Consider the following 22672-nt stretch of genomic DNA (forward strand, 5'->3'; position numbering starts at 1 on the left):
CAGGTAGCCAGAGATTTCATCATGCTACTCAGAATGATGTGCAATTTAAAACTTACGAATTGTTTATTTCTGCAATTTTCTATTTAATGTTTTTGGATTGCAGTTGACTGTGGGTAAATGAAACCATGGAAAGTGAAACCAGGAATAAGGGGGAACTGCAGTAGTGAATGTGAGTGATCATGTTAAGAGGAGATTTACACAAATGAGGGAGGGTCTGGAGAGGGAAAGGGATGAACCTAGAACACTAAACAAGAAATAAAACAATAAGCAAAAAAATAGCAAATATTAATTCCAGGAAACATGCAAAATTGTGAAGAAAAAAAATAATCATGGCACATTGTGAACAGCATTTATTTTGTTATGAGCACATGGAAATCTTTTCAGGACATGACACCAAAAGCATAGGCAACAAAAGAAAAAATAGATAGATTAGACTACATCGAAATTTTAAAATGTTGTGAATGAAAGGACACAATCAATAGAGTGGAAAGGCTACCCACAAAACGGGAGAAAATATTTGCAAATCGTATATCTGCTAAGGGATTAATATCTAGGATATATAAGAATTCCTACGACTCAACAACAAAAAATTAAACAACCCAATTAAAAAATGGGCAAAGGACTTTAACATTTGACATTTCTCCAAAGAAGATATGCAACTGGCCAATAGGCACATGAAAAAATGCTCAGCATCATTAATCAAAGAAATTAAAACCACGATGAAAAAAAACCTTCACATCCATTAGGATAGCTGTTATATTAAAAATAAACAAACAAAAAAATCCAGAAAATTATAAGTGTTGGCAAGGATGTGGAGAAATTGGAACTTTCATGTACTGTTGGGAATGTAAAATGGTACTAGAATTACAATATAATCCAACAGTTCCACTTCTAGGTATATTCAAAAGAATTGAAAGCAGGGACTTGAAGAGATATCTGTATACTCACGTTTACAGGAACATTATTCACAACAGCTAAGACATGGAACCAACCCAAGCGTCCATTGACGGATGAATGAAGAAACAAAATATGGGAATATCCGTACAATGAAACATTGTTCGTCTTAAAAAGGAAGGAGATTCTGACACATGCTACAACAGGGATGAACCTTGGAGACACTATGCTAAGTCAAATAAGCCAGTACAAAAGGAAAAACAGTGTATGATTCCACTTATGTGGGGTACCTAGAGTAGTCAGATTCATAGAGCCAGGAAGTAGAATGGTGGTTGTGAGGTGCTGGGGAGAGGAAAGAAAGGGGGCTTGTTGTTTAATGTATACAGAGTTAGTTTTGCAAGACAAAAAGTTTTAAAGATGGATGTTGGTGATGGTTGCACAACAGTGTGAATGTACTTAATGCCTCTAAACTACACTTAAAAATGGTTAAGACGGTAAATTTTATGTTATATGTATTTTACCACAATTTTAAAAAACAGTTTCAAATCACAAAATCCCAATCATCTTGGAAGGATGGGCGGGAGTTGACTCAGTGAGTGTGTGTCTGCACGTGTGTGTGTATGTGTGTGTGTTTGAGGGTGTCGGGGGTGTGAGAGCTAAATCCTCATCTTCATGGCGGGAAGTCAAAAGACAGTGCCTAAAATGGAAAGATCGAGAAATAGAAAGAAGTGTGTTATGTAACGATATGGAGGTAAATACCAAAAGAATCAGCCAGAAGCGCTGACAGTGGTCCTCTGGGGAGAGGCAAATCCAGGTGGGGAGCGAACGACTTGAGTTTTTTGTAACTAGCCTTACAGAACAATTTGATTCTTTATGCGAAAATAAAACTTTGATTAAAAAAATAAATGAAAACTAGCCCCAAATAAAAGCAAACAGAAAATTGCTGAGCCTGTCCTTGAAGGCCCTGTGACTCAGGCAATGGGCACCCGGAGCCTGTGCCTTCTCCAGGTCACCTTGAGGAACACCTGTCATTATGACTCCTGCCCTCCATGCCTCCCAGAATAAAGCGGGGGGTGTGCCCTTAGAGGACACATCTGCATGAACAGAGACCCATTGTTTACTTGAATAGCTGCACGTGTATTTTAATGTGTATTGGAAAAACGTAATTAGCATATCAAGCCTGTGATTTCATGGAGATTATTGCTTAGGATGAAGCTAAATTTATGAAGTGAAAGGATTTAGGGGAAATACTAGAATGACCATAGAAGAGGTAAGTGGAAATGGAGAAAGTCATTCAAGGGGGCCGGGAATGACCGAAGTCAGGGCGAGAAAGGGAACCTGCAGACACTGCTGAACACAGAGTGAAAAAGCCCCTCACTATCCTGATCAAAACCAGGATTTGCTGACAGAGTAAGTTAAAATTGGTTGGAACCAAGGAGGCAAAGAAATAGCTCCTTTCTTGAGAAAGGAACTCAGTATGCTTTAATTATAATACACTAGCATGCTCAAAGAAACTGCCACCAACACCAGGACGGTTCAGGGAGGAACCTTATAAAGTAAAGAAAGGGGAGGGTCCCAGTTCTAAGAAAGCATTGCCCCCTTCCCAAAATTGGTATGAATATTCCTCCTCTTCTTAGCTTATGATTAAGCCATTGCTTAAATAAAGAAATCAAAAAAACCTGCTGTTCTCCTCAGCAGGGAGAACTAGCCTCTGCTCTGTCTGTGGAGCAGACCTTCTGCATAACACTTCCTTTCACTTTGCACTGTCGGCTCACTCCTGAATTCCTTCTCATGCGAAGCCAAGGACCCAGTTGGACTTGAAGTGATTCCCAGTGTTGGGAATCTCTTTCGTGCATCAGGGGCAGACACTGACCTAGTTCAACTCCAAGCAGAGAGAGGGAGAGGGACCGGCTCAGTGTCCTACAGTAAGGCAGTGGAGGAAGCAGTCCGGACCCCTGCTCTCCCGAGAGCACGTGGCCAAGAGGCAAGAAATGGAGCCTGGGTTTGTCCAGCTTTTCTATGAACCACCTTCAAGCTCTCAGCTCCTTTGTGTCTTGCTCTGTACGATGAAGGGGTTCCGCAGCTAATAGCAATAATGCTAATGCTAATTGTAGATAATCCTTACTGAGTTCTTCTTCACTATTTACCAGAAACAACAACAGCAATGACAATAGCAAAGACTACTATGTGCTCAAATCCCTTCTAAGAACTTTATATATATAGTCGGCCCTCTGTATCTGTGGGTTCCACATCTGTGGATTCAACTAACTGCAGATTGAAAATATTCAGGAAAAAAAATTGCATCTGTACTGAACATGTATAGGCTTTTTTCCCTTGTCGTTGTGTCCTAAACAATACAGTATAACAACTATTTACACAGCATCTACATTGTATTAGGTATTGTGGGTAATCTAGAGATGATGTAAAGTATAGAGGAGGATGTGTGTGGGTTATATGCCAACGCTACGCCATTTTATATCAGGGTCTTGAGCATCCATGCATTTCGGTATCTCAGGGGGTCCTGGAACCAATCCCCCATGGATCCTGAGGGAGGACTCTATTAAAACTTATTTCATCCTTACGGATCTTATGAGACAGCCCCAGTGATTGCCACCTCCTGGGAGTCACACTCCTGTGAAGTCCCTTCCAGCATAGAGTAGGGCTGACCTCTGTAACCAATAGGATATTGCAAAAATGACAGAGTGTGACTTCCACGGTTAAGTCATAAAGGACATGTGACTTCTTCTTTGCTTTCTCTTTTTGGACCAATCACTCTGGGGAAAGCCAGCAGCTGTATTATGGGGACACTCTAGCAGTCCCACGGAGAGATCCATGGGGAGAAGAACTGATTCCTCCTGCCAACAGCCAACATGGACTTGCCAGCCACGCGAGTGAGCCAACCTGGACCCTCCAGCCCGTTGCGCCTCCAGAGGACTGCAGCCTGGCCAACATCAGCTTCATGACAGACCCAGAGCTAGAGCCACCCAACTCAGCTGCTCTCAAATTTCTGATCCACAGACACTGTGAGAGACAATAAATGTTTATTGCTGTTTTAAGCTGCTAAATTTTGGGGTAATTTGTTATGCAGCAATAGATAATCGATAGTATTAGGTTATATTATCATCCCCAATTTATAGATGGAGAAATTGAAGGACAAAAAGTTCATGTAACTTGCCCCGGATCACACGGGTACTGAGTGATTTAAACCATGGCAGTTTGGATCTATATAAAGTTCACGTAATGAATTAGAATCTCTCTTTTATAGAAATCAAGACACTCTGCCTGCTCAGAGAGAGAGAGAAAGAGAGACAGACAGAGACACAAATACAGAGAGACAGTGACAAGGAGAAACAGGTATTCGGCTCGCATGAAGGACGGGGCTACACTTCTGTGAAGTGAAAGGAGCAGCCGTGGAGAGCTCCACTGCCCTTTGCAGCTCAGCTGTGATTGGCTCGGGCCGCGTGTGTCTGACTCTGGCTGGGCTGGTGACCAGCCTTGGGTGCCTGGGGGTGGGAAGCTGGTGCCTCTGAATAGCCCCCTCCCTGGAGCTCTTCTCCCCCTGTGCTGTCACTGTCTGTCCTCCAGACCAGAGATCCTCAAGGGCAGGGATGGAGTCTCTTTTGTGTCCTCGCTAAGCACAGGGGCAGCCAGAGAAGGCTGGGTGAGCTGTGTGCAGAAGGCTCTCTGTCCCTAGCCTTAGAGACAATTCGTTTGGTCACCCCTTCCTTTAACAAGTCATCACTGGTGACATGGTAAGGACCAGGATGACCTAGTTTCTGACTTGAGGAGCTCCCCATTGGATGGAGGATACAACCACAGCCCAGCGTGATCAGAGAGATTAGGACACACAGTGCGGTGGTGGGAGCCTGGAGGAGAGGGGGAGGATCTCTGTGGAGGAGGTTAGAAGGCTTCCTAGGGGAGGAGGCATTTGAGCTGAGACCCAAAGGATAAACAGAAGTCAGGTGGGCATGGTGGCTCACGCCTGTAATTCCAACACTTTGAGAGGCCGAGATGGAAAGATACCTGAGGCCAGGAGTTAGAGACCAACCTGAGCAACAAAGCAAGACCATGTCTCTACAAAAAAAATTAAATTAAAATTATCCTGTACTCCTAAATACTCGGGAGGCTAAGGCAGGAGGATTGCTTGAGCCCAGGAGTTGGAGGCTTCAGTGATTGTGTCATTCCAGCATGGGTGACAGAATGAGACCCCATTTCTAAAAAAAAAAAAAATGATAGGGAAGTCAATTCATGCAGGAGTGTTCTAGGCAGAGGGGACAGCCTGGCAAAGGCCTGAAGCTCCAGTTCTTGGGCGGCAGGAGGGGAAACCTCCAATGGCTGTGGAGGCCAGACATGCATGCTTGGGAGGGACAGGCTGCCATACTGACAGCTGGTGGAATGTCGCTATGGGGAATTCATTGCATTTGGGGTTGGGTTTGGGGATTTTCTTTGGAAACCCACGGGTAGGCAAGGCCCGTATGCTAGAGTCAGCCCAAAGTGGAAAGAGGGGACAGATGAGGACAGGAAGTCACCTGGGCAGCAGAAGCTGTACCAAGACCTCAGTGTCCATTTGGTATCTTGTGTGCTCCAAGAGCTAGGCTTTCTCCCTCTGCTCGTTACAGGAATGAACCAATGTATGTGCCCTGGAAAATTCCCAGTCCTACCATCTGGGTTCAAATGCTGGCTCTGTCATTTACTAGCTGTGTGAGCTCTCCACTGCTTAGTTTGCCCATCTGTACAATGGGATAAACATAAAACCCACCTCATGGAGATGTTATAAGGATTAAATGAATGAAAGAATTTAAAGTACTTAGAATGGTGCCTAACCACCAGCAAATGTACGATAAGTATTAGCTACTACTATTATTTTATGTGGTTTTCTTTCAACTTTTTCAAGTATTTAAACATAATTTATCTGATGCTTATTATGTACCAGGCCTTGTATTTATCTTCTGACGACAGAGATGAGTAAGACATAGTCTTCCTAGGGGTACAGAAACCTTCAATGAAGGCAGAAACAAACGCTGGTCAAATGTGCCCTTTGCCAGGGACCCAGAGATACAGGAGAGCTGATTCCGGTCCTCCAGGAACTCACAGGCTGACTAGGGGGACAGGTGTATAAATAGCGGCAATGCAGGGTGATCAGGGCTGTGACAAAGGGAAGCCTGGGAACGGTAGGGGCCCTGGGAAGTGGCCCAAACTGGACGGGGGCTGAGAGGAGCCAGAAGAATCTCTGCAGAGGGGGTTGGTTGAGAGATAAGGAGTTGCCCATTTTGGCAACTGGATGTGTGTGTAGACAGTATGAGCAAAGACTCCCTTGGGGAGGATGGGGAATGTCTGGGCTCAATCTTGATTCTCCAGACGGTGGAAAACCACCAGAGGTTTGCAAACAGGGAATTATGTTAGAATAACTATAAGAATAACTAATACCTATTATGCACCTATTAGACACTGTGTGCTGTGTATACACAATCTCATCTAATATCAACCTTACCACAATGCTGTGAGGTGAGCACTGTCACCATCCCCATTTTTCAGGTGGAAAAACCGAGCCAGAGAGGCTGAGTGGCCCAAATTCACCTAACTAGGAAGGAAAGGAACAGACGCAAACCTAGGTGTCTGACCCAAAAGCCCATGCCCTTAATCTTTCTACCTACTGCTTCTGAACTTCCACCCACACAATCATCTCAAAGTTGGAACGAACCTCAGGAACTCCCATCTCCTCCACCTCACAGATGAGAAAGTGAGACTCAGAGATGGCGCTGGCTTTCCCAAGACCACAGAGTGGAAGAGGCAGAGCTGAGATGGACAGGTCAGCCTGGGCTGCAGGAGCGGCTTCCATCCTGGGTTCCACAGTCCTGCCACGCTGCTGTCACAGTGGTCGTCACTGTGCTTGACACAAAACCCAAACTCCTTGCTGTGGTCTACAAAGCCCTCATGCGATCAGGGCCCTGCTGACTCTCTCCAGCCTCGCCTGGTGCACCTACCCCCTCCATTACCTGGTGCCCACCTGAGGCCTCTGCCAGGAATGCCATTCTAGCTGATCTTCATCTGGTCAGGCTCCTTCTTGAAATTCAGTGAAATGTCACCTCCTCAGTGAGGCCTTACATGATCATCCCCATCACTCTTGTATCCCTGTTTTATTTTTTCCATAGCAGTTATGATGATCTGAAATAATCTTTTTTGTTTTCTTGCTTTCATGTTTGTCTCTCCCAACTAAGACATAAACTGCAGGAGAGCAGGGAGGGGCTGTATCTATTTCTACATGGTATCCTTGAGCCTTGGACAGTGCTGGGCACATATAAGTGCTCCTTGAGGTTTTGTTGCGAGTATGTCTGCATGTCATCGTCTGTGTGTTGATGGTCTGTCTCCTCACCAGTCAGGGGCTGACCCCCCCCTGGGGCCAACGCCATGTCTAATTCACCTTGGCACTCCCAGGCCCAGCACGGGGTTGGCACAGAATAGGGCCTGAATATGTTTGTTGAATGACTGAATGAACAAGGGACAGAAGGGTAATGACATAAGCACCCGCTGGGCTCCCTGGGGTCTAAGCCCTTTCTGGTGAGGTGGCCACACACATTGCCACTAGGCTGCAAAGGAAGTAATAGGGCTTAGGAGGCTGCTGATGAGACAGGGTGGCCTCAGGCCTAGGGCTAACAGCTCCCACCCATTTGTTGGGGAGGTGAAGAAACAAGAAGGGAGGGGAGGGCAGACCTAACACCGGCCCTTGGCACCCACCAGCTAGTCCCTTTAGCAGCTGATGCCCTGAAATCTCATTCTCTAAAGAATGTTGTGCAAGTCTAATCCCAGCTCTGCTCTCTGCTCCCCTTCTCCCCAGAGCGGGTGAGGCCAGGCTGCAACCCTCCAGAGGAAGCTCCTTCTCATTCATGCAGAGGACAGTAGAGGCAGACAGCCAGCAGCCCTAGGTGTGCCTCCCCTAGCAGCAGGGATGACACATCCCTTCTGTGGGCCCCCACAGACCTCGCCCTTCTCCATCACAGCAAGATTACCTTGTCTTCCCCGCGGGTCACCCTGATTGCCCTTCTGCCTAGGCCCATGGAGTGTACTGAATAAGGGTGAATGAAATAGTCTGTGCACTAGGCCCAAGCCACCTGCCTCACATCCCTGCCTGTGATCACAAGAGCGTGTGACATGAACAGATATACATGGGCAAGAAACGAAATCAGCCACAGCCACGCAGACTTGTAATATCCCCGCCGGAGCCCATGACAGGTGCAGAGGTCCTGCCTCGCGCCCCCAGCTTCTCATTGACCATCCACATCTTGGTACCCCAGCCCCTATCCTCCCCTTCCCCACCCCACGCGCACACTGCACAGGCCTGTGCGCCCGGGAGCATCATTTCCCTTCCCGCCCAGGCTCAGTCCTAGGCATCCCTCAGTCTCTGATCTGCCTGACACCTCCTCCGGGAAACCTCTGCTGCTTCCCCTGGACCTGCCACCTGTGGGGGCAGGGGCTGGCCTGGCTCATCCCTGCGTCTGCAACGCCCAGCACTCGGGCGGGCCCAGAGCAGGGTCGTAGAGTGCCAGCTGAGGGAGCAGCGGACCAAGGACAGGAGGGAGGAGGGAGAGGAGCGTGGGGCGGAGGCGGCAGCGGGAGGGAGCGCGCGCGCCGGCGGCGGCCGCCCAGGGCCGGGGCCGCGCGCCCAGCCTGAGCCCGCCCCGCCGCCGAGCGTCACCGAACCTGCTTGAAATGCAGCCGAGGAGCCGGGGCGGGCGGCAGCGGCGGCGGAGGCGGCGGGGGCAGTGGCAGCCCCGGCGCCGCGGCAAGGACTCGGAGGGTTGAGGCGCGGCGGCGGCGGCAGCGGCGAGGGGTGCGCGGGGCGCGGCGGCCGGAGCCCCGGGCCCGCCATGGGCCGCCCCGAGCGGGGCGCGCTCCGGCTGCTGGCGATGCTGCTGCTGCTGCTGCGGCTCCAGCATCTCGCGGCGGCTGCAGAGCCGCTGCACGGCGGCCAAGGTGCGTGCTGCTGGTCCCTGGCCCGGCTCCGCGCCGCCGGAGCCGCCAACAAAGCGCGGCCCGGAGGCCGGGGGGGTGGGGTGGGTGGGGGAGAGCGAGTTGCGGGGGATCCCCCGCACCCGGGGCTGGCGGGGGCGCTCGGGCGAACAGGCTTCTCAGCACCCAGCTGTCCCTGAATTGGTCCTCGGCCCCTCGCCCCCACGGCTCCCAGCGTTGAGGGCTCTGGCCCCTGGGCACCCGCTCTTGGGCGATGGATGCAGGGGGTCTGGCCTGCCGGGAACTTTGCGGGGGGCAGGAGCCGTGGTTCACGGTTTCGGAGGAGCTGTGTGATCCTCGCGGTTGGGGTTTATTTGACACGCGCGCTCTGCCGCGGCGATGAGCCGAGCGGCTTCTCTGCCTGACAATGCGTTTCAGAGACCCTCGTGCGCAGCGGAGAGAGGGGCTGCCTGCGAGTGGGATGTGCTCACGGCGTGTGTCGCGCGTGTGTGTGGGCTCCCTGTGGGCTGTGTCTGCGTGGATGTCTGACTGTGGGTCTTGCGTGTGGTTCAGTGTGTCTCAATGGAGGGTATACCCAAGTCCTGTGACACCCACTGTAAGTATGCGCCTGGTCTCGGCGTGCCACCAAGAGGCCCGCCATCCCAGGAACCCCTGCCACCCTGCTTTCCCTCAGGATCGAGTGTGCCCGAAGCCCCCGGGGTCTCCAGCATCCCCCTTTCCTTCACCCGAGGAGACCCTTCCCAAGGGGTCAGGGCTGCGGGGGTGTGATAAGGAGGTAACGGGAAGTAGGGCTCGAGTCCGCTAATCCGTATCACGCTTCCTCCCCCCGCAGGGCCGGTCAAGGAATGCGGAGAGGACCAGTTCCGGTGCCGGAACGAGCGCTGCATCCCCTCTGTGTGGAGATGCGACGAGGATGACGACTGCTCCGACAACAGCGACGAGGATGACTGCCGTGAGTGGCCGGCCGGAGGGAACAGTGGGGGGCGCCATGCTCTGCGCGCACGTGGCTGCAGCGAGCCCGCAGCCGGGAAACCGCCTGGGCGCCACTTCCCTCGGGGGCCGGGTAGCTCTGAACCACCCGGAGGGAGCAGGGAAGCTGGCGTGTTCTTAAGGGGCCTGGGACGGAGCCCAGGTCGATGTGCCGGCAGGAGGGTGTGCCACGCTGGGGCTGCCGGGCCGGAACTGTGGGCGGGGACGCGGCACTCCCTGCTTAATGTCCACCTTCCAGCGGTACGGCCCTCTCGGACTCCCGCTCGGCCCCGCGGGATGCGCGCGTGTTTCAAAGTTCCACGCAGCTCCCGGCCGCAGTGCGCTCCTTTTCCTGCTCGGTTTTCGTGAATGAATAGGCTCCCCGGGGCCCCTCATTGGCTGGGTGAGAACCACCCCATAGGCCCCCGTGGCCGGAGCGGCCAATAGCGGGGCGGGCGATTGTGTAGTATTCGGGCACCCTGGGAGCCGGGGCTGTGCCCTGGCCCCGCCCCGGCCACACCCCCGCGTGCTTCCTCCTGGTAGTAGGTGCAGGCGGGGCCCGGGCGCAGTCTTCCGCTGCTTTTCTGCCTAGTCACTGTGAAGACCTTTTTTAGCTACCCTCGTTAGAGACTGCGCTCTCCTGCTAGCCCGGCCCGGCTATGAGTCATGGGCACACCAGGAAGGAGGGAACCAGGAGTAAGGGTTTGTTTCCTGGAAGGGGCCCAAAGACCCTGAAGCCGCACCTGGAGCCCTGGCGTGTGCAGGTGGCTGGCTGCCTTTGCTGAGCGTGGTGTGCGCTACTGATTTTCAAGTTCCTTCTCAGGGTTTCTGGTGTCTGTGGGACCGGAAGCTAGTTAGCAGGCAGTTGCCACCGCCGAAGGAATGTAGTTCCAGGAACAGAAAAACAGTCTGCTGAGACACAGACTCAGGCAGTCATTCATTCATCAGTACTGAGCACGTGCTGCACGCCGGCGCAGAGGCGCGCTCCAGAACCCGCCAGCCCCGCCTACCGGGGCGCACAGACAAGGTCTGAGGGAGCAAGGTGGCAGGTGGACAGGCTCACAGCTCACACTGTGTGCAGGAAGGCAGAGGGACACTTGGACAGGCACCCTCTATGTTGAATCCTTGAGTTTTTTGACTGTTTGCCAGTCATTCTCCCCCGTTCACTCTCAGACTTAACCCAAAGCTGGCTCTGTGACTTGGGCATGTAGTTACTCCTGTCTCAGTTTCCTCACCTGACCACTTGGGCTAATAATTCCTGCCCTGGCAACTTCACAGCACTATTTTGAGGACCAGTTCTAGAAATGTAATTGGAAGTAATGAGACTAACTTGTGCCGACCACGTGTGCCAAGCACTGTGGTAAGTGCCTGTCTTATATAAACTCCTTTAATCTTCACAGCAGTCCTATTTTGCAGACCAACAAACTGAGGCACTGAGCAGTTACTTGCTCTACTGCTACTCAGCTGCTAAGTGGGAGCTTGAACTTAAACATCTGACTCCAGAGTTCTTAGCCTAATCGTGAGCCGGTGCTGCTGAAGTTATGAAAATGGCAGTGCCTGGGTAAAATATTATCATGAGTTTCATCATTGGGAATTGTTTTCTTGGTCCTCTTAGAGTGGGCGTGCTGAGGAGGAAGGGAAATGGAAACTGCGTTTCTAGACTGGCTATACCTTATCTTCCTGGCTCTTCATAGCAACAGTTCTGTGAGGGTGGCTGTGAAGAGCAGAAGCTCTTTTGTAAATAAGGGAGCTGGCTCAGAGAAGTTGAGTGATTTGCCCAGGGTCACACGACTCAGAATGACAGAACTTGGTCAGGATCTCTGCCTGCCTTCTGGTTCGGGGGCACTGTCTGCTGCGGTGGGGAGTGTGATGTGGAAGGACCCAGCAGTGTGATCTAGGAGCTGGAAAGCCATACTCTACATGTTGGGCCTGTCTCATTTCATCTCCATGTGAGGCTTTGGGCAGGATGGAGGTATTAAGTAGCCAAGTGGCTGGGTGATGCCAGATGGGGCCAGGAGAGTTCTGATGGCCATTCTGGGCTCCTGTACTGTTTCTGAGATGGATGGGGTAGAGTCAAAGGCAGAGAGTTATTGACCAAAAGCAAATGATGTTGAGGGCTTGGAGTGGAAAGAGTGGTGGCTTTGTTGATAGTACCGGGTATCAGTCACACATGGCTTAACTTTTCTGAGCTTGTTTTCTCATCTGCCAAACAGGAGTAGCTGTCCCTCCATCATTGGTTATATCCAGAGATGGTCTTCACACGGGGCTTCAAGGAGAAGGGAATGGTGGGGTGTTTCCACCTATGCGGTCTTTAGGAATGGACTCCCAGTAGCCACTAAGGGAAATTAGAGAAATGGGGTGAGGCTTTGAGTGGCTGTGTTGGGGTCAGATGCTTAAAAATGTTCTTTCCTCAGTCCTTCCTTCCCCCTCTGAGGGGTTCCCGCTACCACCTTTCTGGGCCACCTGCCCAGACTGCATTTCTTTGAATTCTTCTCCCCTCAAAGCTGTTGGCTTCTCCCTGAGCAGCCTCCCTGCCTTAGACCTGACCACCTCCTTTGGTACTCCACCCTGCAAGAGGGCCTGGGCTGCCCCACCTCTGTACCTCTCTGGGCCTACAAAATGGGGTTGGGATTTGTAGGTAAAGTCCATATGAGGCAAAATGAGCCCAAGCTCCCAAAGGGGCCAGAATGCCACCTCTGTATACCAAGAGGCTGATGAAGGCTGGAAGGAGGGAGCTTTTGTTTTGAGGAGGCCAAGGAAGGCTTCCTGGAGGAGAAGACGGTTGAACTAGGCCTTGAAAGATGGAAGGAAAGATTTAAGGAAATGGTATTAGTTACCATGTTTCCAGGGCTTAACATTTTTAAATGGTATTAGTTACCATTTTACCAGGGCTTAACATTTTTATTTTATTTTTTATTTTTGAGACAGAGTCTCACTCTCTTGCCCGGGCTAGAGTGCCGTGGCGTCAGCCTAGCTCATAGCAACCTCAGACTCCTGGGCTCAAGCGATCCTCCTGCCTCAGTCTCCCAGGTAGCTGGGACTACAGGCACGCGCCACCATGCCCGGCTAATTTTTTCTATTTTTAGTTGTTTGGCCAATTTCTTTCTATTTTTAGTAGAGACGGGGTCTTGCTCTTGCTCAGGCTGGTCTCGAACTCCTGAGCTCAAACTATCTGCCCGCCTCAGCCTCCTGGAGTGCTAGGATTACAGGCGTGAGCCACCGCGCCCGGCCCAGGGCTTAACATTTTAAAATAGGTGGTATGGTCTCTATATTGGAGAGGATGCTGAGGCTTAGAGAGGTAAAGTCACAGAGTCACAGAGCTCCTCAGGGTTCGAGCTGGAGCTCAAACTAAGGCCTTCTAAGTCCTGATCCTGATCCACAGTGGGTGGGACTTGGCCCTTGGCGACACAGATAGAGCTTGCAGGATGGGGAAGGGAAGAGCTCATGGGGCTTTAGTTCCTATTCAAAGGACCTTCAAAGTGGAGGAAGGAGCTGGAAACTGAAGGGCCAGGCCCAAGGAAGCCCAGGGGCGGCCCGGCCAGGGGAATTTGGTGGGATTCCTGTCTGTGGACCTGGGTCACGTAGGCGAGCTGGCCCCTTGGCCTCAGTTTCCTGTTGCTCCCTAGTGTCTGGGGGCAGAGGCAAGGATTCTGGTCTCTGGCCAGGCCTTTACTCCCTGAATAACAACAACAATACCCATTAACACTTAACTGAGCACTTGCTATGGACCAGGCATCGTGCTGACATTTTACATACATCGCCTTGTGTTCTTCTATAAAGTGGGGCAACCCTGTGATGTACCTGAATTATTCCCATTTTATAAAGATACAGAGAGGTCAAGTAACTGGCCCAACGGTGTATGGTTTTTAAGTGAAACTGCTGGGGTGTGAATGCAGGTACCCAACTATGGAACCTATGCTGTCTCCAGTACTAGCCGGTGACCTGGGGCAGGTCCTTCCCAGGCCTTCTTCCCCACCTCGAGATGACATCTTAAGGCTCTTCTGCCCACACGTCCCCCTCCCTCCTCACTTCCCCCTCTGGGAAGAATTCCGTGCTTCTCTTTGTGGAAAGGCTGGGGAGACAGGTGGACAGGAGACAGTGTCCCGCTCATGTACCTCTACTTGGTCCAGGCTTCTTTCAGCTCGCTTGTTATCCTGGCCCCTGTCGCTCTTCCATCCCAAGTTTAATAAAGAGTGGCTGCAGCAAGGTCACCCACAGCCGAGAGTTCATTAGCTGGACAAGGGCAGGCTGCAAGAGTGCTGAGGCTTTGCTGGGAAGCGGCCTTGTAAATAATTAAAGCTCAGCCACAGCTCCCAGCTGGTGCCGTAGCCTACACCTGGCCTTTGGTGTGCGGCTGGATGCGCACTCCTGACACTGGGCACAGCTTCATCACCTTCAGTGGATGGAGTTGTCTGACAGATGGGGCTGCTCTTCTCTGAACTTCAGTGTCCTCATCTGACCAGGCACCTCCACCATTCAGAGCCCCTCCTGGGGCTCCCAAGTACCCAGAGGATCAAGTCAACTTAGACTCTTCTGCACTTGGCACTCTGTGACTGGCTCCTATTAACCTCTTCCTGTGAGCCTGGGACACCAAACCTTAGCATCTGTCACATTCTCTACTTTCTGCTGCTTCTCACCTCCAGGCCTTTGCATGTGCCAGTCCATCTGCCTGGGGTGCTCTTTCTGCTCCCTCACTGGCTACATTCTTTTTATCATCTTAGGAGATTCAGTGCAGGTGTCACCTCCTTCAGGAAGCCTTCCCGGACACCTCCTCTCCCCAGGCTGAGATATAGGAGTTGAGATAAGGGACTTAGGGACCCATGTCAAAATCACAACTCAGTGGGGCCCTGCATCAGACATACCTGGTTTTGCATCCCAGCAGTCACCTCCTGGCTGAATGGCCTTGGGGGTGATAATACTCCCTCCTTCTCAGAGAAGTTGTGAGGATTAAATGAGATAACGTGCCTGGTAGGCAGTAGGTGTTCAGTGAATGGCAATGGCCATGATTGTTGTTGGAGGAGTTTCATGGAGCTCTCTAGGCACCGGACTCTGGTCTCTGCAGGCCGCCCAGGACCCCCTGCTTCCTCTGCCCCCATCTGCTTAGCCAGATGTTGTCTGAGGCTCCTGCAGCTGGTGCTCGCCTCAGCCAGTGAGTTGCCTAGCCACAGTGGAGGTGGCCTCATGGCCACTCGGCCCCAGGATGGACCTGGAGGTGGCAGAAGCTGCCCAAAAAGAGCTGGAGGAAGAAATGAGTCAAACAGGCTGGAGGCCTAGCAGGGCGGGGCTGGCTTCCCTTGGGCTGTGTGCTTGTCCTGAAGGCTGGCTCCTGTCCTGGCTGTGCCTGGGAAGGAGAGGAAGGCCTACAGCCTCCAGGGCTCTGCCCCGCAGGCCCCATGCTTCCCTTCCTTCTAGGCCCAGGTCTGAGCCCAGGTGCTGATCCTAGCAGCCTTGGGAGTGTTTGCTGAAGGCTTTCGCTTGGGTCTTCCCATGGGCTCTCCTGGGTCAGAGTCCCTCTCCACGAGCCTCTTGAGTTTCTTAGGCCTGCTTGGGGTTCGGGGTGCCATTGGCCTCGGGGCTGGTTGGCTTCCTCCTCCCCAGTTGTCTGCTGGTCGCTGAATTGACAGCTTTCCCTCCTTGGAGAGATGTTGGTAGCAGGTGAAGCCAAAGAGAGACCCCAAGGGAGAAAGTGAGGAAAATGAGAACCCAGAGGGCTGATGGAGCAGGTGCCCCTCGAGGGATGTGACCAGGTGGATGTTCTCCTGGCCCTGGGTTAGTAATCACACCCTCAGGCCCATGCCGCCCCCAGGGAGCCAGTCTTAGGCCTGTGGGAGGGTGTGGGGCTGTGTCCTGGGGGCTGCGGAGCCAGGCCCTGGGGCCCCAGCTCTAAGCGACATTGGTAACAACTGTCCTGAAAGTGCCCACACATCCAGATCACCCAGTCCCCGAAGGCCTGGCAGGGATGCCACCTCCCCCAGAGATGCCTCTCCTGACCTCTGTCCTCCAGCCCTCGCACAACACATCCTGTTCTTCCATCGATCACAGACTCTTCTCCCCTGTGTGCTCTGCCAGCCTCAGGCTGGGCACAAGGGTTCCAAACCAAACAGTTCCCTTGAGGAATTGCCAATAACAGGCACTGGCTGCTCACCCTGTGCCTGGGACTGCGAGGCAATTTCCATTGCTTAGCTTTGCCACTTACAACCCTGTGAGGGCCATTTTATTATTTTTCCCATTTTGAAGATGATGAAACTGAGGCTCAGAGAGGAGAGGTGACATGGCCAATGTCATGACTCTTAAGTGATGGGGCTGGGATTTGACCCAGGTCTATCTGTTTGGGAGCCCAGACTCTTCCTCAAGCTGTTCCTCTCTGGGCTCTGTCCAGCCTGGTGGGGTCAGAGGGCCCTGTGCTTGGGGGGTGCGGAGGAGGTGGGGAGTGGCCACAGTGCCCGGCAGTGCCTCTCTGGGCTATTTTTCTGGTGTATGGGGAGTGGGGAGGGACCCTCTTCTCTGGAGACCCCACAGAGCCCCAACATAAGGCTCCCCTTTTCCAGCCTCCCATGGATATGATCCGCACAATTTCCAGAGGTTTCTCTCAGCTATTGCCTGTGATATGGTGATTATTCTTCTAACTGTACAGAAAGGGAAACTGAGGACCTCATGCTATGTTGCTGACGCAGGTGACCTCAGGCAGGGTCAGCCCCAGTGTTGTCCTCCTTTACTGTCTGCAGTCAGTCACACAGGGCCTGGCTGCCTCCTTGCACCCCGGCTTCCAGTGCTTGCCCTGCAAACTTGGGAGCTTTTCTAGCCCTAGGCTTCAAAAGGTGAAACTGATGCCTTGGTGGCCAGAAATCAGCTGCAGGTGTCAGTAGAGACGCATTCGCAGAACCAGGGTGTCCTCTATTCCTGGGCGGGACTGCAGTTAGAATAATATTCGCTCCCAGCTCCCATCCACTGCCGCATCCACCCCCACCCCCACCCTCTCTGTTCCCTGCTGGATCGGGGAACAAGGTGTTCTCAGGCTGAGGGGTGGACACAGGCCTCTTTGAGCACCAGCACTGGAACTTCAGGCCCACCACTGCCCCTGGCCGGGCCCCGCTTGCCCACCCCTGGATTGCTGGGAAGTCATCTACAACACTCGCGTTGATGTTAATAAGAGTTGATCAAGCTCGCTGCTGGGGTTTTCTCATATAAGGCCTCCTTCAGCAGTGCCTGGAAGTATCATGACTGCATGTCACAGAGGAAAGTGCCGAGGCTCCAAGAGTTGAAGTCACTTGCCCCAGGCAGCCCGACTGGTCTATGGCAGGACTGGGCCACGCCTGTCCTGGCTGCAAAATCTAAAGCAGGTGAAAAGAAAAGATAATGCATTCACAGCGACAGTTACTCCTGGCTCAAGGGTACGCTGCAGCCTCCCTTCCTTCCTGGGCACCCCAGGCGTCCCTCTTTGCCAGCCCCTGCCAGTGGGGATGCCAGCTCCCTCCTGAGCAGCGCCAGCCCCTGGGGTGCCCTCAAGCATCAGCTGGGCCCCCAAGCACCGAGTTTAATTGTCAGCCCTGCTCACCCCGGCTCCTCTCACAAGTTGCCGTATGTCACAGACCCCAGGAACAGCCCCGCAGCCGCAGTGGCACGGGAGCGGCTGAGGGCCTTCAGGGGAAGACTGCCTGGTCCCGACTGCGCTCCTCACCTCCTGCACCCAGCTGACCTCTGTGTCTCTGGGGCTGGGAGAGCCGGGCCTGGCACACTGTCAGGCCCCACAGAATGCCCTCGGGCGACTAGGAAAGTCACCCGGCAAGCCCAGGGCTGTGGGGCTCTCACTTCTATGCAGTTCCCATGACCCTCACTGCCTCCCCACACCTGCCGCTTGGAACATGGCCTGTGGCAGGACGGACAGCCCAGACCCTCCCCGGGAACTGCCAGTCTAAGAGTCCATGGGAATGGTCACTGGCCTTGAGGTGCCACAAAGGACTTCATCCCAGCCATTCTGGAGACTATGTCAGTTTCCAGCCCTCTTGGCTTGTCATAACCATAGTGTGACCTTTTCCAGTTTGTGTCGCACAGGGATGCTCCTGGGAGGCCAGCGGTGCAGAAATTATCATCATCCCCATTTTCTTGCTGTGGAAATTAAGGGTCAGGTGTGGGTGTTGGGGGGGAAGGGACTTGCCCAGATATTGGGAGTACTGGAGCTAAAACTCACCTAAACTGATTTTATTTAGTTAGTCTTCCAATGGCAGGGACTTTTTCTGAGTTTATGAAAGTAATTTCATACTTGTAATAAAAAACACAAGTAATAGGCCGGGCGCGGTGGCTCACGCCTGTAATCCTAGCACTCTGGGAGGCTGAGGCGGGCGGATTGTTTGAACTCAGAAGTTCGAAACCAGCCTGAGCAAGAGCGAGACCCCGTCTCTACTAAAAATAGAAAGAAATTAATTGGACAACTAAAAATACATAGAAAAAATTAGCCGGGCATGGTGGCGCATGCCTGTAGTCCCAGCTATGCGGGAGGCTGAGGCAGGAGGATCGCTTGAGCCCAGGAGTTTGAGGTTGCTGTGAGCTAGGATGATGCCACGGTACTCTAGCCCGGGCAACAGAGTGAGACTCTGTCTCAAAAAAAAAAAAAAAACACAGGTAATAAAGAAAAGCAAAACGAAGGCAGCCACAGTTGCCCTCGGTTGTGTCACTATGTAAGCATCATGTTCTTCCAGAGGTTTTTCTCTGTGTGTGAGCTCGTGTGCGTGAACACATGTATTTTTTAATCAAAAATGAGGTCTTGTTATGACAATTGTTTTCACACATGGCTTTCCATGTCAATAACAATAGATTCATACCATTGTTTAGAGGGATAGGTAGTATTCCATTGTGTGGCGCTTCCATAATGTAATGATGTGTTCTCCTGTTGACAGACGTGTGTTTAGTTGCTTCTATTTTTTCCCTGTTCTGCACAGTGCTGGGATAGACGTCCTCGTGCTACACCTTTGTGTATTTGTCTGGTTCTTTCCTGAAGACGAACGCTTAGGAAAGGAATTGTGAAGCATGTGCATTTTCGTCATTGCCGAGTCACTCTCTAGAGAGGAGACTTGTTTCCAGCTCACACCATCACTCCCTACATGTCCCCACGGCCTCCCTTTCCAGCAGGGCGAGCAACCCGAAGGACCTCCCTCTTCTCTGAGCACAGGGCCACCTCGTCCTGGCCCTGTGACACAGACAAAGTAGCCATATCCAGGCCACACAAAGCAAAGCCAGGAGGAAGGACAGCTGTATTCTGGCCTCAAGGACTTCTCACCCCCACCAGAAAAGCCAGAAGAGAACAAAACTGTCCCTTCATTCTTCTCGAGATATTGGTAGAACCCATCTCCTCCATAGCATTATAATAATTGTTTTGTCTCTGCCCTTAACTTGCTGTGTGACCCTGGGCGAATGACTCTGCCTCTCTGAACTTCATTTACTCTTTACTCATTGGTCCTTGCTCCACCTGCACTGCCACCAGCACTCCGAGCAGACTCCTTCTGCCTAGAGCTGGGCTCGGGGCTGGAGCTAGCTAGTCCTGGCCTGGGTCTGGGGGACCTGTGCCCTAGGAGTCCCTTACTGCCTGGTGAGGGTTGGAGGAGCGTCGCTGGCTTGCTGGGCTAGATTCTGGGCCGGTAGATGGAGGGTAGCTGGACTTTTTAGGTCCGCTTCCAGAACTCGGCCCTGGGGCCCAGTTTCCTTGGGTTCCATTCCCTCTTGCCTCCCTCCTGTGCTCACGATTGGGTTGGGAGCAGTGCAGTGATGGAGAGAAACGGAGTCAGGCCCACCTGCCCCCAAGCTCGCGTGGTGGAGGTGCGCAGGCTGACGTCCCGCATTTCGCCCAGAGCCCGGCCCTGAAGATGAGCATTCTCATTCCCTTTCCTGAGCCCGTGTTTCCTGCACAGGGAAAGGCCGAGTGGAAGGGGCTGTCAGCGGCGTCCCTCCTCCTCCAGCAAGGACACACACAGCAAGAGAGCAGCTGCTGAAATAGCAGCAGGAGAGATTTAGGTCAGCTGGCCAGTTGGGAGGACTTGGCTGCCTAAGAGCACAGCAGCTTCTTGGGTCGGGAGGGATGGTAGGAATCATCTCCTCCACCCATCTGCGTTGGGGGCCCCAGGGTGACTGCCTCCTGGGTGGCCCAGGGAGCTGGTTGACCTCCAGGCCTGGTGTGGTAGTTACCCGCGAGGGGCCTTCGTTCACCAGTAGGTCCAGGTTAACATCAGAGACTTGGCAGCTGATGAGAAGCAGGAAGGCCCCATCAGGCCCAGGTTACGCTGCGGACTGAATAGCTGGAGGCCAAGGGTGGGCTTTCCTGGTGGCCTGAATCCAGGAACATTCAAGCCAGCACTCCTGCCCCCTCCCTCCCCCTCTTCCTGGACCCTGAGCTGCCATCTGCTACCCCGTCACCCTCAGAGCCCTTTCTCAGCCATGGGCACACGTGCGTGTGCTCAGGGTGTGTGCTGGAGAGGAGGGAGTGTGTGCCAGGAGGGAGGTGACTATTCTGGACATGAGGAGGCCACTGGGCCAGGGTGACGCTCTTCCTCCCACAACCCCCCAGGCTGGTCAAACCAAAGCCCCCCACTGGGCTGTTGTGGCGGGGAATTATTTGTGGCTGGAGAGGCGCCAGCAATCTCTGTTCCCAGCGTGCCCCCTGCCACAGTAGCCTCTGTCTGCAGTGTGCGCAGCGGCCCCACTCGGAGGGCTGAGGCTGTTAGAAAGAGCCATGCCTGGGCGTCGGGTCTCCTCCGCTCCCACCTTGCCCGGTGGCTGTTTCGGTTCTTGCCCCTCTCAGGGCCTCAGCTCACTGGGAGTGGGGCCTCTCCAGCCCCTCTCAGTCCAGTTCTCTGGGATTCTTTTGTCTTCCCCTGAGAGCCAGGGCATAGTTAGGCCCCAGGTGTGGGGGCTCCAAGGAGCTGCCCCTGCTCCCTGAGGCCTGGGAGGCCCAGGGCTGGAAGCAGCGGGCAGAGGCTGTGAAACCCAACCCCTGGGGACCCCCAGGGGTCTGCCCCAACCCCTCACACAGGGGACACGGCCTAAACTGTATACACAAAGCCGAAACCCACTGGTTATTAGCAGAGCCTACATCTACTTGGGGTTTTTTCTGCCTGCTTATTTTTTTGCTGAGCTCTGACTGGGCTGATTTTTCAATACCTATGAGCCAATGAAGGCAATATGAGCAGCCTATGTGACACTCTTTTGTCTCCCTCCGTACTCCCCCTGCCTACCCCTGCTGCCTGCTTCTCCAGGGTAGGGGCCAGGTGTGCAGGGGCCACTAGTGTGGCCTCTCCAGCGGCCAGACCTGGGTTCCAACTGCAGCCCTTCCACTTGCTGGTTGGGAGGCCCAGGGCAAGTCCCTCCAACATGAACCCCAGAATCCTGCTTGCTCTGCATGATTTGGGTAATAGATAATTCCTGGCCTGTGTAAACCACCAGACAGCTAACCGGCTCTCAGTGTGCAGGCCCCAGAGCCAGTCGGTTCCTCTTACACCATTGAATTAGACCAAACCAGGATAGTGAGGTCCACCAGCCCGTGTGGTCTGAGCCCCTGTTCTCTTTGCTGCCTCCTCTCCCGAGATGCCTGGCCAGTCTCTCTCTGGTCTTCAGCCTCACCCACCCTGGCAGACCCTACCGTGAGGTCTGCCCTCCGGACACAGGGGCCTGGACCCTTGTTGCAGGTGGTTAACTGAACCACCTACCTTGCTAGTTGCCCCTTGGGCTCTCAGCACCGCCCCCAGAAACCAGGCAGCCTCATCTTGTCCCAAACTTGCTGTGTGACCTGGGTGAGTCCCTGCCCTTCCCTGGGGCTCTGTCTCCCCATCTGTACTGGGAGAGAGTTAGGATTGAGTCACTTTGGGCAGCTTTTGAAATTCAGCCCCAGCCCCTTTCCAGGCCTGACACCAAACCTCTTGGTGCACAGCCGGTTGGGAGCTGTAGATGTGAAAATCCCCAGGGCCCCTGCCTCATCCCTAAGAGGCTCCACCGTGATGCAGATGACAGCAGGGTGTCCCACCAGGTTCCTAGCTGGAACCACCTCCCCACTATGGGACCCCGGCAAGTTACTTCACTGCTCTGAGCCCCTGCCCCATCTGTGCAGTGGAGCCATCAACACCCACCCACCCTCCAGGTGGTTGTGGGATTATGTGAGTTAATGTATGAAAAGCACTGAGAGGGCTGGGCACAGTGGCTCACGTCTGTAAACCCAGCACTTTGAGGCTAAGGCAGAAGGATTGCTTAAGCCCAGGAGTTCGAGACCAGCCTGAGCAAGAGTGAGACCCTGTTTCTACAGAAAATTTAAAAATTAGCTGGGCGTGGTGGTGCATGCCTCAGTCCGTGGGAGGCTGAGGTAGGAGGATCGCTTGAGCCCAGGAGTTTGAGGTTGCGGTGAGCTATGATGATGCCAGTGCACTCTCTTCTACCCGGGGTGACAGAACAAGACTCTGTCTCAATAAAAAAAAAAGCACTAAGAGCAGTGCCTGGCACATGAGCAGTGCGCAATTCAAGATCAACTAGGCTTATTTTGACCTCCTTCTCTGAACCTCCTTCTCGCATCCGTCCTTCAGGAATCCCCTCTTGTACGGAGCTGCTGCACTGCTATGTGGAGTGGGAGGAGCCAGGGAGCCCCCAGAAAGGCTCCTTTGTCCCCCCTTCTCCCCTGCTGCCCCAGGCCGTAACTCACTGGCCCAGTTTAATTAGGGAGAGTCCTTCCAGGGACCTCATTAGGAAATGAGCCCAGAGCCTTGGGAACCTGTGGGAGGGGCGGGGTGCAGGAGTTTACACTGTGTTTGGCACTGCCCAGCCCTTGGCCCTGTGCCCCAAATATGCCCAGGAAAGTGTGGGCACTCTG

General features: G+C 53.2%; 1 protein-coding gene across 5 annotated transcripts in view; it reads left to right on the forward strand.

Annotated features, from left to right (window-relative positions):
- Positions 1-8519: 8519 nt before the first annotated feature.
- LRP8 (low density lipoprotein receptor-related protein 8, apolipoprotein e receptor) overlaps positions 8520-22672 on the forward strand; it is an 80715-nt gene continuing 66562 nt past the window's right edge. For 4 of the 5 annotated variants that reach the window (XM_012639351.1, XM_012639352.1, XM_012639355.1 and 1 more), the window contains exons 1-2: positions 8520-8865; positions 9695-9814. In XM_012639351.1, coding sequence (XP_012494805.1) covers positions 8760-8865; positions 9695-9814 — 226 coding nt within the window. In that variant the 5' untranslated portion in view covers positions 8520-8759. The remainder of the gene's footprint in view (positions 8866-9694; positions 9815-22672) is intronic. The other variant, XM_012639353.1, reaches the window with a different exon arrangement.

This window comes from Propithecus coquereli, unplaced genomic scaffold (genome assembly GCF_000956105.1).
Source record: "Propithecus coquereli isolate 6110/MARCELLA unplaced genomic scaffold, Pcoq_1.0 Scaffold14, whole genome shotgun sequence".
NCBI classification, from domain to species: Eukaryota; Metazoa; Chordata; class Mammalia; order Primates; family Indriidae; genus Propithecus; species Propithecus coquereli.